Here is a 14,387-nt window from a genome sequence, read left to right as displayed (position 1 = left end):
CTCCTCTCCTCTCCTCTCCTCTCCCCTCCTCTCCCCTCCTCTCTCGATGCCACACCTGTTCTCCATTAGCTGCGGTCTGGACTCCTGGCGTCAAAAGTCTCTCCACCCCTCCTCTTTTCTTGGGGTCAGGCCCCCTTTCTCCACTCAGACCAACAACACAGCATGCAGGCTCTTGTGTGCATTTCTCTGAAGAAAGAGAGAGTGAGAAACATGTAGACAGAGAGGAAGAGAATACAGAAAAACAGAAATCATGGACACGGCAGTAGAGGAGCAGAAGGTCTTGCTGGTAAACACAGATGCTTAGATGGAGGTGTGGTGTTCTGTGCAGGCCCTCGTATGTATGTATGTATGTGTGTGTGTGTGTGTGTGTGTGTGTATGTGTCTGTGCTGTACACATTCCTCAGTCGCCCGGCGCCCAAAGCATGACTCGCTCAGTGCGACTTTATGGCTTTGAAACCAGCGTGAAATTGACCTTGTGTGTGAGAGGGGAGAGGTTAAGGGGCATTTTACGGAGGGGTGAGTAGGTTTAGTGTTGCACAGGGGGCATGAGCTGCTTTCGCTGTATGGGTGAAACAAAGGAGAGACAAAACAGTATAGAACAGTAAACAGATATTGCTGCATACTGTAAAGTCAAGCATTTGAAATGCAGTTATTTTAATTATTCTACTAGTTTAAATATAAACTCTTAACTTTATAGTGTTGTCCTGCTTTTGTGAGAACTCATGTCTCTACAGTGTAAGTTAAAAACTGACTGTTGGCATCTGGGAAAAGGGAAGTAAATAATATAATTGCTACAGCTCCACACCGCCCACTAATATTATTCTGGTCTGTTACAACATGGATCTTACAGCTGGTTACTTTCACTATTAATACAACTGCTGATAATATATTTCCCAGTTATTCATTTTGTCTGTAATATGTCAACAAAAGGTAAAAAGTGCTCATCACAAAGCTCCAGAGTGCATAGTAGCATCTTAAAGTTCATGTTTTTTTCCAAAATAATAATAAAAGCTTTCTGCTTTGTGGCCTCTCAGACTTTATAGTTGTACTGTTTTAATATACATATAGAGCCTTTATTTTGGCCTACATATATGAGACGCCCTGATTCGAAAAGGTTAGAAGATTGAATTTCATCATGTTGACAGGATGCTGAAGCATTGCTTTAATGGTTCTTAACGAATTATAAAATCAACTACCAACTGTCAGCTAGACAGTTCTTGAGTGTGACTGTTTAGCAGACAAGTATTGAACCAATTTTGTCAGTAGAAAGGTGGAAAAGACAAAAACGGCCAGTCTAGTTTTTCAGACCATAAAATTAGAAAAGATTTTCGTCTTTTTTTAGGAGGCGATATTTGTAACTTGTTCCAAAATTGTCTTTGGCATCCAGGATGAATGTCATGCTTGATCTTTCTCCAGCTGCTCCCTGACTCCAGATCAATCATTTTTCAGCCCTTCCCAGACAGTTTGATTCTTGTCTTCCATATTGCTCTCTCTTTAAGAGAATATTCAGATGTGAGACATTACTTGGGAATGTAAATATTCATGTAAACACACTTTTGATGAAGCCTCTCACAAACTGAAAAGCCTTCAGTGACTGTACTTTGTCAGAGCACCACTGTTGAACCAACAAACAGTTTTTAACAGAGCGTAGTTGGAGTTTGAAGGACACTGTTCCCAAACAAAATAAATTTGTTTGAATATTTTTATGCATAAATCATTAACTGCAAACTTCAAACGGTAATAAACTGCCACAACATCCAAATGTTTGTTGGACTTCAGAATGTTTCCATGTCATCCATTATACTGTACACAATACACAAGCGCGCGCACACAGACGCACACACCACAAAAAGCCTTCAAAAAATTTACTGTACACTGTGTGCACAACTGAAACCAAATGGGGACGATGGGAGCCTTGTTTCTGTGTTTACTCAAAAGACCTCCTGTATTTTTCCTTTAGTCACTGTGAAGACTGTTGTGTTGTCCGGGGAGATTTCAGTGTGATTCCTCCAGTGAGTCATTGCTCTCCTGTTTGTCATGCATTGTGGCATGGAGAGGAGGAAATGGGGTCAAGAGAAACCAGTGATGGATTGATCAAAGAATGCAAGGTAGACTTAAGGAAATGAACCCTTAAAACCTATTTCAGAACAGTTTAAGTCAGGACAGAGAAGAGACGAGTAAATCTTTACTATCCCCAAAGGGCAAGTTGTCATAGAGCCAGTAGTCAAAACAAACAGGGCAGGTCAATCACAGAAAGCTAACCCTAAATCAACTTTCAAACCGTCTCCTCAAACTGTTCTACTGTCTGAAGCAAAAAGCAATCTATTCAATACAGAGTACAAGTGGAAACAAAGCATAGAAACGCCACATAAACTTTAATAGCAGTGCACGCAATCATATAGGAAACTATCAGGATACAGTATGTGTTGGTGTTAATCGGCCATTTATTTCATTTCAGTGGATGTTAGATGCATTGATCATGCTGGTGCTACTTTGAAGGATTTCAGCCTTACCAGAAGACAACAAAGTATGTCAATAGTTGTATTGGATGGATTGCCATTAGAATTTCGTGTACACATTCATGTTCCCCAGAAGATGAATCCCAATAACTCTGATGATTCCCCCTGGTTCTGGCTGTCCTCTCATAAAATGTTCACTTGGCCTGTGAAATATTTTAGAATTTTTGAGATTGATTGTCATAATGTTTTGTACTTGCGTTCATGGTTTACAGATGATGAATTCAACTGACTTTTAGAATGAAGTTGGTTTTTGTCTTTCTGGAAAGATGTCAATGAAATTTAGTTAATGTCATTCCAGGTTCCCACAGGAGACATTGTGCTACAGTTGAAATTAAAAAAGTTGAAATTACGATTTCTTATTTTGTTTTGATACTAAATAGCTGTAAAAGTAATGACATCAGCCTTTATGTTACTTTGTCTTTCAGGCTAATTAGCAAGTGTTATCAAGCGTACACACTAAAGTGAGACCATAAAGACAGTAAACACCATACATGCTAAACATCAGCGTGTGAGCTTTGTCACTGCAAGTCTAGCATGAGGATTTTAATATTTAGCGGAATAAGTACAACCTCACAGAGCTCTACTATCTGCTTGTGAGCTCTTAAACTGTAATTATCTCACATGAAGCTGTTGGGAAAGTATATGCGTGTTACAAGAAACCACACACAGTGCACTCGTTTGCAGAATTGGTGTCAAAAGTTCTTTTTTTTTGCCAGTAGCCAGCTTTTCTAAAAAATCATTTAGTTTGCATTCTTCTGAGACATCAGCTAACTGTCAAACACAAGGAATGGCACAAAAATGCGAGATGTTGTCCAGTGCCGTAGGTAGAGATGATAAGATTACAGGAGAATTAATTAACCAGACAAACAAACAGTCTTGACAGGAAGATGCAGGGTGAGACAGCGTCACTGTGGGGAGGAATTGCTTGGAGGAAGACATTCCTGCCTTGGCTTGATTGGATTAGAAGATTCCCAGAGCAGGAGCAGCAGGAGCTGCAGACTTTCCCACCTGTATTGTCATGTCAATCATAAATCACACTGTAAGCTCCTGCAGCGCTGAGCTGTCACTGAGGAGAGAGTCAAAGTTTACTGCTCAGTACTTCCTTCACGCAGCCTCACGGATGAGATCAGACACTGTAAAGTTATATCTGGAGTTGGTTCATCAATACAAGATGGAACAAAGTGAAATATCCCACCAGTTTATATTTTTTGTTTATTTCTTTAAGTATGCGTGATTGATTAGTGTCTGAAAATCTGACCTTTAATCTTCCTATCATTTCTTAGGCAGCGGTATTTCATCTGGAATTTTTCAAGGCACCCATGCAATCTCAAGTTCAACCCCATTCAACCCTACCCAACAAGTGAGTAGTATAAGCTCAGAGAGAATTTTGAAGAATTTCCACAGTTAGTCTGTTCTTGAAGACTGGAAAGCAAGCTGCAGCAATCTTGCAGACAATATGTTCATTTATCACCTGATATTGAGTGATTTCGATGCCACTGACTAACTTTTTTGTCTTGTGTTTCAGGAGTTTTCAGCGTATTCAAGCTACAGTCAGAGTCAATACTCTCCGTACTATAACTCACATCACTACAACAACCCCTACCTAACCAGCAGCAACATCAGCCCCGCGGCCATCACAGCACCATTAGCCTATCAGCACCCAGAACACCCCGTTATGGTGCCCAATCACAGCCCAGAGTCGCATACAGGTAAGGAGCCCTTTGAAATTTTATGATCTCTCGGCTGTAAGCAGAAGCACATGAGCTGCAAAAAGCAAAGCCCCTTAAATAGGTACACAAAAAGCATACTAGTACTACACACAGATGCACACACAGAAGAGAGCACCTGATAAACTGCTGGACATTGTAACTTTTTACTGTCTTGTTTGCAATAAAAAAAAAAAAGGCTGTAGTTTTCTTGACAACCTCAAACAGCTTTCTCTACTATTGAGCAGTATTTTAAGTTAAACAACTGATGCCAAAGTAATGTTAGGGCCATGAAAAGCAAAAAAAGAAATTATAAGCTTTACAGAAGGAATAATATATATATATCATACCAGCAAATTTTCATGTTGCTGTCACAGCGGAGTAGACCAAAGTAGGTGCTGTTTTGAAGCATCTTTACTTGAGTGATTTTTTGCACTTTATTGCTACTATGTGTCATCGTTTTGTCACTGTGCATGACATATAGGCTGTGTAGAGACTGTTAAAATTGTTGCAGCAGAGACTAAGATATTCGGAATTTCTGTACTTAGTAATGCACCAAAACCCCGTGGGTCCTACACTTCCCACAATGCTTCTCAGTCAAACTCTTGCATTCTCTGCGTTCAAAAAATTGACTCTGACTTTTTAAATCAGAGAACTCACCCTTATAACATACAAAGTGTTGTTTTATGAAGACTGATGAGGGACTTTGCTTTATGTGTGTGTTTTAGGGGAGTACCACCCGCCGCCAAGCCCCCCCACACCTGGTAAAGAGGAGGGGGTCCCAGCACGACGGGGGTCAGATGGCAAGTTGAGAGGAAGAAAAAGAGTCAGTGACCCGGCTCCACCTCTGGACTCTGATATAGAGGTAAACACACCCTCACACAGTGTTGGAAATTATCAGAGTTTCTCTACAATATTTATCTTTCTCTCTCTCTCTCTCTCTCACACACACACACACACACACACACACAGAAACTGTCATGTGGTTAACATTACATATCTGTTATTTCACTGCAGCGAGTGTTTATCTGGGATCTGGATGAAACCATCATCATTTTCCATTCTCTCCTCACGGGAACTTTCTCCTCACGATTTGGCAAGGTACGTCCACATGACCCCTCCCTTTGTCATTTACTGTAAGAAGGCATGTGCTGTGGCCAGTGACACTGACAACAGTTTATTATACAGTAGGTAGGCACAGTTTGGCACAAATCCTCACAGCACACACGTAATCCTGCTCTAGTAAAACCTCTCAGTGTTTCTCTCAAGTGCTTATTTGACTAACAGTCAAAGGTTTGGCTGCCTGAGACAAGTCCGTGACCTTTGGGTCTCATCCCTGAGCATTTTCACACGCTGGCTGTTTTGCCTTTCTGCCCTCTTGTTTCTTTTCATAATGCACCAGGATTGTTTAGCTACCCCGACAACCTGCGGCGTGATTGACAGCCAGCGGGACCTTTACATAACAGACAGGCAGCTGACGAGGGGCGGACAGTGGTGCGTTTCTTGTTTTTGGCCAGGGATCTATGTTTTGAATTCTCACGGTCCCCCTGCGGGTTGACACAAGGCTGATGGGAGTTTGAGAGCAGCGTTTCTGATCGGTTCAGCCCCCGGCGGGCCATGCATGCCGTTGTTTCTTTTTCTTTTCTTTTCTGCCACGGTAGGGGGAACAGGGGAGCGAGGGGAGAAAGGGAGGAAGAGCCAAAAAAGGGAGAGAGAGGGAGTGAGTTAAACTGTGTGGATGTGTTGAAATGTGACTCATGTGCCAAAAATGCCTGATTCCTCCCACCACCCAACAACCCCACCGCTGGATCCAGAGAAGCTCAGTTGGACAGACGCTGACATCAAAACTCAGACATGCAGCAGAGGAATTAAATGAGTGACGGCGGAAAAACAGATTAGCAGTCCAACCAGTGAAGACGGCTTACAATGTAGCAACATTATTTTTTTTTTCTTTCTCCCTCCCTAATTCGCAGCTAACTCATGCGCTCTGACAGCCATAACACATTTATTTCTGGCAATAATTATCCCTGCTTCATCACTTTGTGTCCCGCTTTCTTCAGCCCAGGCTCTTCTCCCATTAAACTCTTATCATTAACAAATGTTTGGACCTCAATGTAAAGGCAAGTTTGGGCCCAGTCTGTGGGAAGACTAATGGGCGTGTTGAAAGACAGTTGTTTTCACCAGCTTGGTGAGCCAAAGGTGAACGGAGATCGTCATGAGGAGCTGACCCCCTCCTCCCATAACATCTCTTCCATTATCTCATCTGTCATACAGCACCCCTACTCTGTCCTCTAGTGTGTGAATTCTCTCCCCCAGCTCTGTCTTTCATATTAAAAAAAATCCCCCACGTAAGAGTATAGGTGAGAACTGAATGGTGGTTTTTCGTTTTCCACCTCCTTTTTTTTTTGTCTTTCGTCTCGTCTGGGATTAAAAGAAAGAGGCCCTTTATTTGTCCTTCTGAATAGTAGCAGCCCTCGCCTTTAGAGGAAGGTGATTGCAGATAATTATTTCAGCTATTAGACAAACAGAACAAACCTCTCTTAAGCCTTTAACCCCTCCCTCTTCATCCTTTCCATTCAGCTCTTCCTCTAGCAATCCTCCCCCTTCATCATTTTCTCCCTTATCCACCTATTCCTTCTACTGAACTTTTCTTGCTCTTTGTCCTCAATTACCTTTTTTTTTTCTTTACACCCTCTTTTGAAAGGGTATTTTGTAATTGTCATGATTTACCCTACTTGTGTCATCAAGCCCGTATTACCGCTCTGAGCCAGGAGACAGCCCTGCTTGTCATTTCTAATGCACTCATCAAATGTTCACCTTTGGCTGACATCCCCGTGTTTCGCCTGTCTCGCTGCCAAAGAGGAGCCAGCGCTGCCATCAAAACAATACACCACACATACGTACACACACCTGCTTTTGTAGTCTCCAGCGACAGCACGCCCATGCCGCTGTGTCAGCCAGACTGCCTGCAGATTGTGATTTATATGTTTTTTTCTGGGTGATGATTTAGAATTTGCTTATTAGAAAAACAAAACAGAAGGTGGTGTAATGCAACACCTGGGTGTTTGTTTGCTTTTCTTTCCATATGAGAGAAAGAAAACCTGAGAAGTTGGGTGGTGTGATGGGAGGAAGGTTAAAGAATAGATACTTTTTCACGTAGGTGGCGTCGGCGATACCTGTTATTGAGTTAATAAAACCATTGCAGCTATTCATGGCAAATAAAGTAAAATGGGCATTTCAAGGGACAACAGCGTACCATTTGCTTCATATTTTTGGATGTAATCATCCCACCATTCTGGCTCGTCAATGATTTCCATCCTTTTATATGCTAATTTATTTGAAAACCGAATAGTTTAGTCTAGAGATGTGTGATTCATCACGGTACAAGCAAGAAATTCTTTGTTTAGTCGAAACTTGCAAAAACACAGATGTGGTCATTTAAGCCTGTAACTGTAGATGAATATAATAAAAATGTCTTTCTATATATATTTTTTCAGGATTTAATCTGAGACTCTGTTGTAAATTACATTCATCTAAATTCATGACTCTGTGCTTAATTTAGTGGAAAAGCAGAGAACAGTTGGGATAATTACCCAGACAGGATTAATGAGAGCCAAAACAAACAAGCTGGAGAGGAGGTCGTAGGAGATAAGGATGAGCAGGAAGTTTGATTGACAGATCAATATTAAGACTTGCCTCTCCCTCAAACCTGTTTATGTCAGTGCAGTTGATAAGTTTTTGCAGAGGAAGTGCGAAAAACAAAAGAGAGACAAGCAAGCAGCTGCACTGACATAATGGCAAGAATAATTATGCTAAATAATGTGATTATTCTCTAAATACCAAACATCTTACGGCAGCCTAAGTGCACGATTTGATTTTTAGTAAGTTAACAAGAGCGCAGCCCTCGACATGATAAAAAATGTGACATTATTTTTATGAATTGGGTGTAGTTTGTAAACCAGCAGTCTTAAAGTGCTTGAGTAAATGTGACTATGGATGAAAGAGTGATAAGACAAATACTGTACATGTAGATGCATGCTAAGATGTATATTTTATTGATAGGAATTAAAATGTGGTGATAATTGTGTTTAAAATCTCAGCTATTTGCAATTAGGTCAGACTAAGAGATGCACAGAGTAACTTTTCACCCAGTAAGAGGATGTTAGTCTTCTTCACAGCGTCATTTCACTTTGCTTGTAGCTTCATAGGAAGATAATATAAACTAAATTAACAGTTGTTTTTTTTTTTAAATGCAAGTTAATAACTTTACTCTGTGTTTGTTTCAGGACTCTTCAAAAGCAGTGTCTCTGGGTCTGTGGATGGAGGAAATGATCTTCAATCTGGCCGACTCCAGACTCTTCTTCAATGACCTGGAGGTGAGTTTGTGTGTTAACTTTGCTCAGGAAAAAAAAAAAAAAAGGAGCACTGAAGAATATTTAGAAAGTTGCAGGATTAAGTTTTGTTTTCTTCCTTCACTCAAAAATCTTCGCACCTATTTATTTCACATTCACCTCACAGTACACTGGATGTCACTATTTTTTAATAATTGTGAGACTTTTTCCAGTAAGCTGGAAAAGCTGGAGCAGTGAGAACATATCCAGCAGTGTAAGCTGGCGTACTGTTAACCAGAAAAAAAGAAAAAAAAACTCCCCCTGCAACAGCCGAGCAAGAGGTTTGACATTTGGGTGCTGTTTCCTTACCTGGCATAAAGCACAGTGGCAGTCATTGTAGAAATCCCCTCACTCAACATCTAGCATTTTCCAAACAATTTGCTTTCCTGGAATGACAGTACAGCGAGAATATTAAAAGGACTGGTTTGCTGGAATAAGTGCTCTACAGTTAGACCTAATGTGCTTTCTAAAAGTCCACCAAAGTCAATATGGGTATTGATGCAACCTCTAAAAGTGATGACTCCTCAAAAAAAAAAAAAGACTCCAAGCAGTCATTAAAGTGCAGTTTTAGTACCTGCTAGTGACCGAACGGTGTATGTTTTTTATCCAACATTCCTCAGCCTTGTTCTGACAAAGAAAAAAAGATTAAAGAGGGACGCAGCACAAGAGAACAAGTACACTTTGTGCCGTAATTATAGGTGTGTGTCTGAGTATCTGAGAGGAAAATTAGTCAAATGGGAGGAGGAACAGTCAAGGAGAGGGAAAGGAGCCAACAAAGCCATTTGCAAACCCGGTTTTTATCCCCTCTTTTGTTGTCAGGACTCAGTAAAGCTCTAAAGCAGTACCCACCAGCGGCCTGACAACTCCTGTTAAATCTTGAGGTACAATTATCTTGTCCTTGCTGTGTCAGTAGCTACACCAGTGGCTACAAGTGTTATTGCTGCTGTCATGACTGTAATACCGGCAGAAATTCACTCATCATCAAAAGCCAGAATTTCCAGTTGAAATTATCCTGATTGAAAAATTATGTAAGTAGATCACTGTGACTATATTTCACCTCCTTTCCAGCAAATTAAAATAACATAAAATGTATTACTGCTATAGTGGTCAGAGTTTCAATGTGTGCTACACTATCGGGTCATTATTTGCTTTGTATGGTCAGTAGTTGCAGCTCTGCACAGGCGGATGACACCTGAGTGGGAGGTGGGTTACAGCCCCTGGGAATTGAGTTATGTCGTAATGTAAGGAAGATGAGGTAGTGTCTCCGTCTGGACGACTGAAAGGTGATAGGAGAGCCTGTCTGTCCTGGGTCACTGCGCGACATTTAGGAGTTATGCTGGGATTCTGTTTTTGCTCGTATGTGTGCGTTGTTTTTGTGTATATCACTGTATGTGTATTATGTGAATGTGAAACTCTATTCGATTTAGATGCTCAAAGCTGAACTTTGGATAAAAGCACAGAGAAACCAAGATTTTTTTTTTTTAGTTGTTGCTCTTGTGCATTGTATTTTCTCTTTCTTTGTGATAATTGACTTGTGCTTCTTGTTTTTGTTTTCATCCAACATTTTCAGTCTTAATAACTGTTTTCAAATTTCTGATTTCACTGCATATTGCTGAAGGTGTTTTGGTTGTAACCACATGTTTAAGCTACAGTGTGGTTTTTTTAATCCCTGCGGTTGGGTTGGTTGCATTAGCGTCCGATAGAAAAGAACAACATGCACACCACTGTACTTGTGGAAGACAATGGCCCATTCTTAAGAGGATTTTTTTTTTGTGGACACACTATAAAAAAATACAGATTTACTTTAATTTACAGCGTGGTTACGCAAGAATTAAACCACGGTGTTGACTGTCTTGTATCTCCGGCGCCTGACTGTCCCGTGTCCTGATACCTTATTTCCTCCTTCCTTGTCTTTTATTTTAACTCTTTTTTTTCTTGTTGTTGTGCTATTGCTCCCGGAGGCTTCCCTACAGAGGAAAGACCTGCCTGTACAGGGCCGCGCTCTGAAATGGATCTCTTGATATATCCACTTTCTTTTTCATTTCCTAGGAATGTGACCAAGTTCATATTGATGACGTGGCATCAGATGACAACGGACAGGACCTGAGGTAAAGCCTCCACTGTGTTACTGTACTTAAAGCTCAGCTGAAAGACTGGCAGTTCTACTGTGGCTTGTGAACCAGACTTGCCCTCTGGGTTTTAGTGCACAGGAGGAAAAAAGCAGGGAGATGAGATGGGGAGTGTGAGCATTTGTGTGCATCCATGTGTGTTCATGCATGCAAGCATGTGCATGTCTTTTATTTTCCCAACTTCCACAGCCATATAATATGTCACGGGATTATCCAGCGCTTTCATTTCTCATCAAAATATCTCTTTTTCACTCCCTCTGTCTCCCTCAGTCCAGACGTTTTATTGCATAAACTTGTTGAAGCACTTTAGGATACTTTTAGGAGTGACTTGAGAAAGAGCCAGACTGTACCAAAGTACTTTTTTGACATATTTATTTTATTGAACCTGGCCCTTTTCATTCAAAGATGTTTTTATATTTATCCTATCCATTTTGTATGTATATACTATTTTTCACTGACAAAGGCTCATTCACAGCTTCATTCGATTTTAAAGGGTTTCTTGTCCCTGAAATTCTTTTGGTTGTGCTGGCATACTTCCCTAGATTAATGAATGGTTCAAGCACTGCTTTCTTTTTCATACCCCAAATTGTTTGAATCAGTTCCTAAAGCCAAAAAGAAAATGTAGTTTTGCTGATTCTTAGAGCATCACCTTTGAAAAACTGACGATACAGTAAGATGCTCTGGAAAACACAGTTTGTTTCTTTATGATCTATATCCTGGCTGTTTCCTGTATTGTGATCCTGCAGCACTTACAACTTTGGGTCAGATGGTTTCCAGAGCCCAGCAGGGGCCGGTTCTCTGTGCCTGGGGTCGGGGGTCCATGGAGGGGTGGACTGGATGAGGAAACTGGCTTTCCGATACCGCAGAGTCAAGGAGATCTACAACACATACAAGAATAATGTTGGGGGTAAGTTCCACTCCACCATTTTATGGAATGCTTTTGTGTACATTTAGTCTAGATATATGGATAATCTCAATTTCTCTGAAGTCTAAGTTGGTTCATATGTGGTTTTGTAGCTCATATAAAAATTTATTAGTAATAGGAAATTAGTAAGAGTGAGATAATGGGATTTTACTAGACATATGTAAATGTTTATGAGCTGCTGGACCACAAAAGCTAAAGCTGAAACTGAACAAAGTTTTTCTGGTGTCAAATTATAATATGGGACCTTTAGAAGGAACATTTTGTTCTCCTTAAGTTCCAGTTAGAGCTTCAATCCAACCTCTGATTACAGGTGGCTGCTTTTACTCTGCTGGAAAACATGCGTCTATGGTTTTAACGTTGTGTCAGAATTGTCCATTCGTATCCTGCTCTCAAAAAAGATATTGCAACATCTCAGTAGAATTAATTCAAAGACTGAGAGTCAAGCTTGTGTTTCTCCTTGATGGGCAGGTTTGCTGGGCAGCCCAAAGCGAGAAGAGTGGTTACAACTGAGGAGAGAAATGGAAGTCCTGACTGATCTGTGGCTGACTCAAGCACTCAAAGCCCTGGCTCTCATCAACTCAAGGTTATTTCATGCTACCAAGGCTTAATATGCATCTTTAGGAGAAGTAACAATATGCTTAATGGGTTTATTATTTTTTAGGATTTTTCTCAATTTCTCTTCATGAATTGAACAAATCTCCAGAAGTTCCTGATATAGCATATGACATAAGTTAACCATCGTGTCAATATGTCTGTCCTGTCGTGTTCCAGACCCAACTGTGTGAATGTGTTGGTGACCACCACCCAGCTCATCCCGGCTCTCTCCAAGGTGTTACTGTATGGTCTGGGCTCAGCCTTCCCCATAGAGAATATATACAGTGCCACTAAGACAGGTGATGAAAATCCTCCTACTTAGCACACACTTAGTTTCCTTTATTTCCCTATTTCCATAATTTCTTATGCCAGTACATTTATTTTCCATTCTGGAGTATTTCACCAAAGGTCTTGTATTAATATTTTAATGTCACATTTTCCCTTTTTTTCAAAGGCAAAGAGAGCTGTTTTGAACGTGTCTCTCAGAGGTTTGGTCGGCGAGCAGTGTATGTAGTGATAGGAGACGGAGCCGAGGAGGAGACCGTGGCCAAGAAGGTATAACTCAATCTGTTTTTTTATGTCTCTGACTCTGAAAAATGGGCCACAACTAATCAGTTAACCTTACGACACACTCAATTTCAGCAGCATCTGTATCAGTCTTTTTTTTTTTTTTTTAATCTAATCTTTGCATTGACATAGCAGATTTTCTTCCTGTATTTGGAACTTTGGCAGATTTTTACATTTTTTTTTTTTGCATTGTGGTTTTTCAGAGTATAAGCCAACATCTTATCCAGATGTACTTTGTCACATCCTACAGTCCCCCATACAGTGCATCTGCAGAAGCACTACAGGCTGATATGATGTGCTATCCTTAGGTTTTCATGGTGTACATTAAACCTGCATTTAATATTGATTCATTCTTGGTTTTGTAGAAGAACATGCCATTCTGGAGGGTGTCCTGTCGGGCCGATCTCGAGGCTCTGAGCCATGCACTGGAGCTGGACTACCTCTAGATGGCACCATCCGTCACGTTCTGTTATTCCACTCAAGCTATGAGAAGCTCCTGAACTCCTGAGTGCAGCTAAAGGGGGAAAGGTGCCCCCAGGAGACTGATTCAGAGTCAGTATTGCTATTGTTGAGCGCGCCCACAGACGGACAACTTTACAACAAAGCCAAAGGAGCTGGGGGGATTTTGAAGCGAGGCAGCAGCACATCTACAACACACACATGAAGCCAGAAGTGCTGGACCAAAGTAAAAGACCAAAGTGAAAAAGGGACCAAAGCTTCTAACTAACCCCAGAGAGCAATGGTTAATACTTTGAATATTAAATATATATATTATAACAACCTTTCCTTTTTATTAAATTGAGTTCATCTCAACTTTATGAATGGTGTCCCACTTTTGTACGCAGAAAAGTGTTGCACTGAATGCGAGTTCTTACATACTGTTTAATGACCACAGTGAGTGTGTCTGCATGGATGAAAAGTACAAATTGTTTGTTCTGCTGTGTCTTTATATGTGTTTTGAGACTTAAATCATTTTTCCCTGGCCAATACTATTTTAAAGACAGAATTAGAAACACGAGTTGTGATCTTGCGTGCGGTAGATTTTGCCTCCACTATTATTTTAGAATAATTCTAGTAATACGTCAGCTAGATAAATGTCAAATAACATTCTCCTCATAGTTAGAGGCTATTAAAATAGTCTGAATTCTTCCATTAAAATGAGAACTATTTATTATTTGGTTCAAGTCTACAACACAATGAGGTATATATGGTTTGGGAGCTCGTTCAAAAAAACAACAACTTTTAAATACCAATAACATGCTCTTGTAAAAATGTTTTGATAAGAAGTTACCTTGAAGATGCTGTATTATAGGCTGGTGCTCAAATCCTGACTTTTGATTCTGGGTTGTATATTGTTTTCTTTCTGTCATTGGTAAATTTCCTAATAACCTGTCTGTAATATAGATGAACTGGTGTGGTTGTGCATGTGCCGATTACACTGCCTGTCAGCTTAGCTATGATTTGTATATAATGCTTTATTGTCGATTTGTTTTGACAGACAGTTAAGGTAGATTAATAAAGATAAATTAATTGCATTGTGGGGAAAGGGGAGTTGA

The 14,387-nt window shown here is 40.4% G+C and overlaps 1 protein-coding gene across 1 annotated transcript in view; it reads left to right on the top strand.

Moving 5' to 3' along the window:
• eya2 (EYA transcriptional coactivator and phosphatase 2) overlaps positions 1-14,377 on the top strand; it is a 26,900-nt gene extending 12,523 nt beyond the window's left edge. Inside the window, exons 6-16 of the mRNA XM_008279283.1 lie at positions 3,803-3,879; positions 4,045-4,228; positions 4,954-5,090; positions 5,243-5,326; positions 8,512-8,601; positions 10,666-10,724; positions 11,492-11,652; positions 12,139-12,253; positions 12,442-12,563; positions 12,719-12,819; positions 13,197-14,377. Of these exons, the coding sequence (XP_008277505.1) occupies positions 3,803-3,879; positions 4,045-4,228; positions 4,954-5,090; positions 5,243-5,326; positions 8,512-8,601; positions 10,666-10,724; positions 11,492-11,652; positions 12,139-12,253; positions 12,442-12,563; positions 12,719-12,819; positions 13,197-13,277 (1,211 nt within the window). The 3' untranslated portion in view covers positions 13,278-14,377. The remainder of the gene's footprint in view (positions 1-3,802; positions 3,880-4,044; positions 4,229-4,953; positions 5,091-5,242; positions 5,327-8,511; positions 8,602-10,665; positions 10,725-11,491; positions 11,653-12,138; positions 12,254-12,441; positions 12,564-12,718; positions 12,820-13,196) is intronic.
• Positions 14,378-14,387: the final 10 nt, after the last annotated feature.

The sequence above is a fragment of the Stegastes partitus genome, unplaced genomic scaffold (assembly GCF_000690725.1).
Source record: "Stegastes partitus isolate 25-593 unplaced genomic scaffold, Stegastes_partitus-1.0.2 Scaffold151, whole genome shotgun sequence".
NCBI lineage: Eukaryota > Metazoa > Chordata > Actinopteri > Pomacentridae > Stegastes > Stegastes partitus.
Note: the sequence above shows the minus strand (reverse complement) of the source record. Positions and strands in the feature narration are given on the sequence as shown.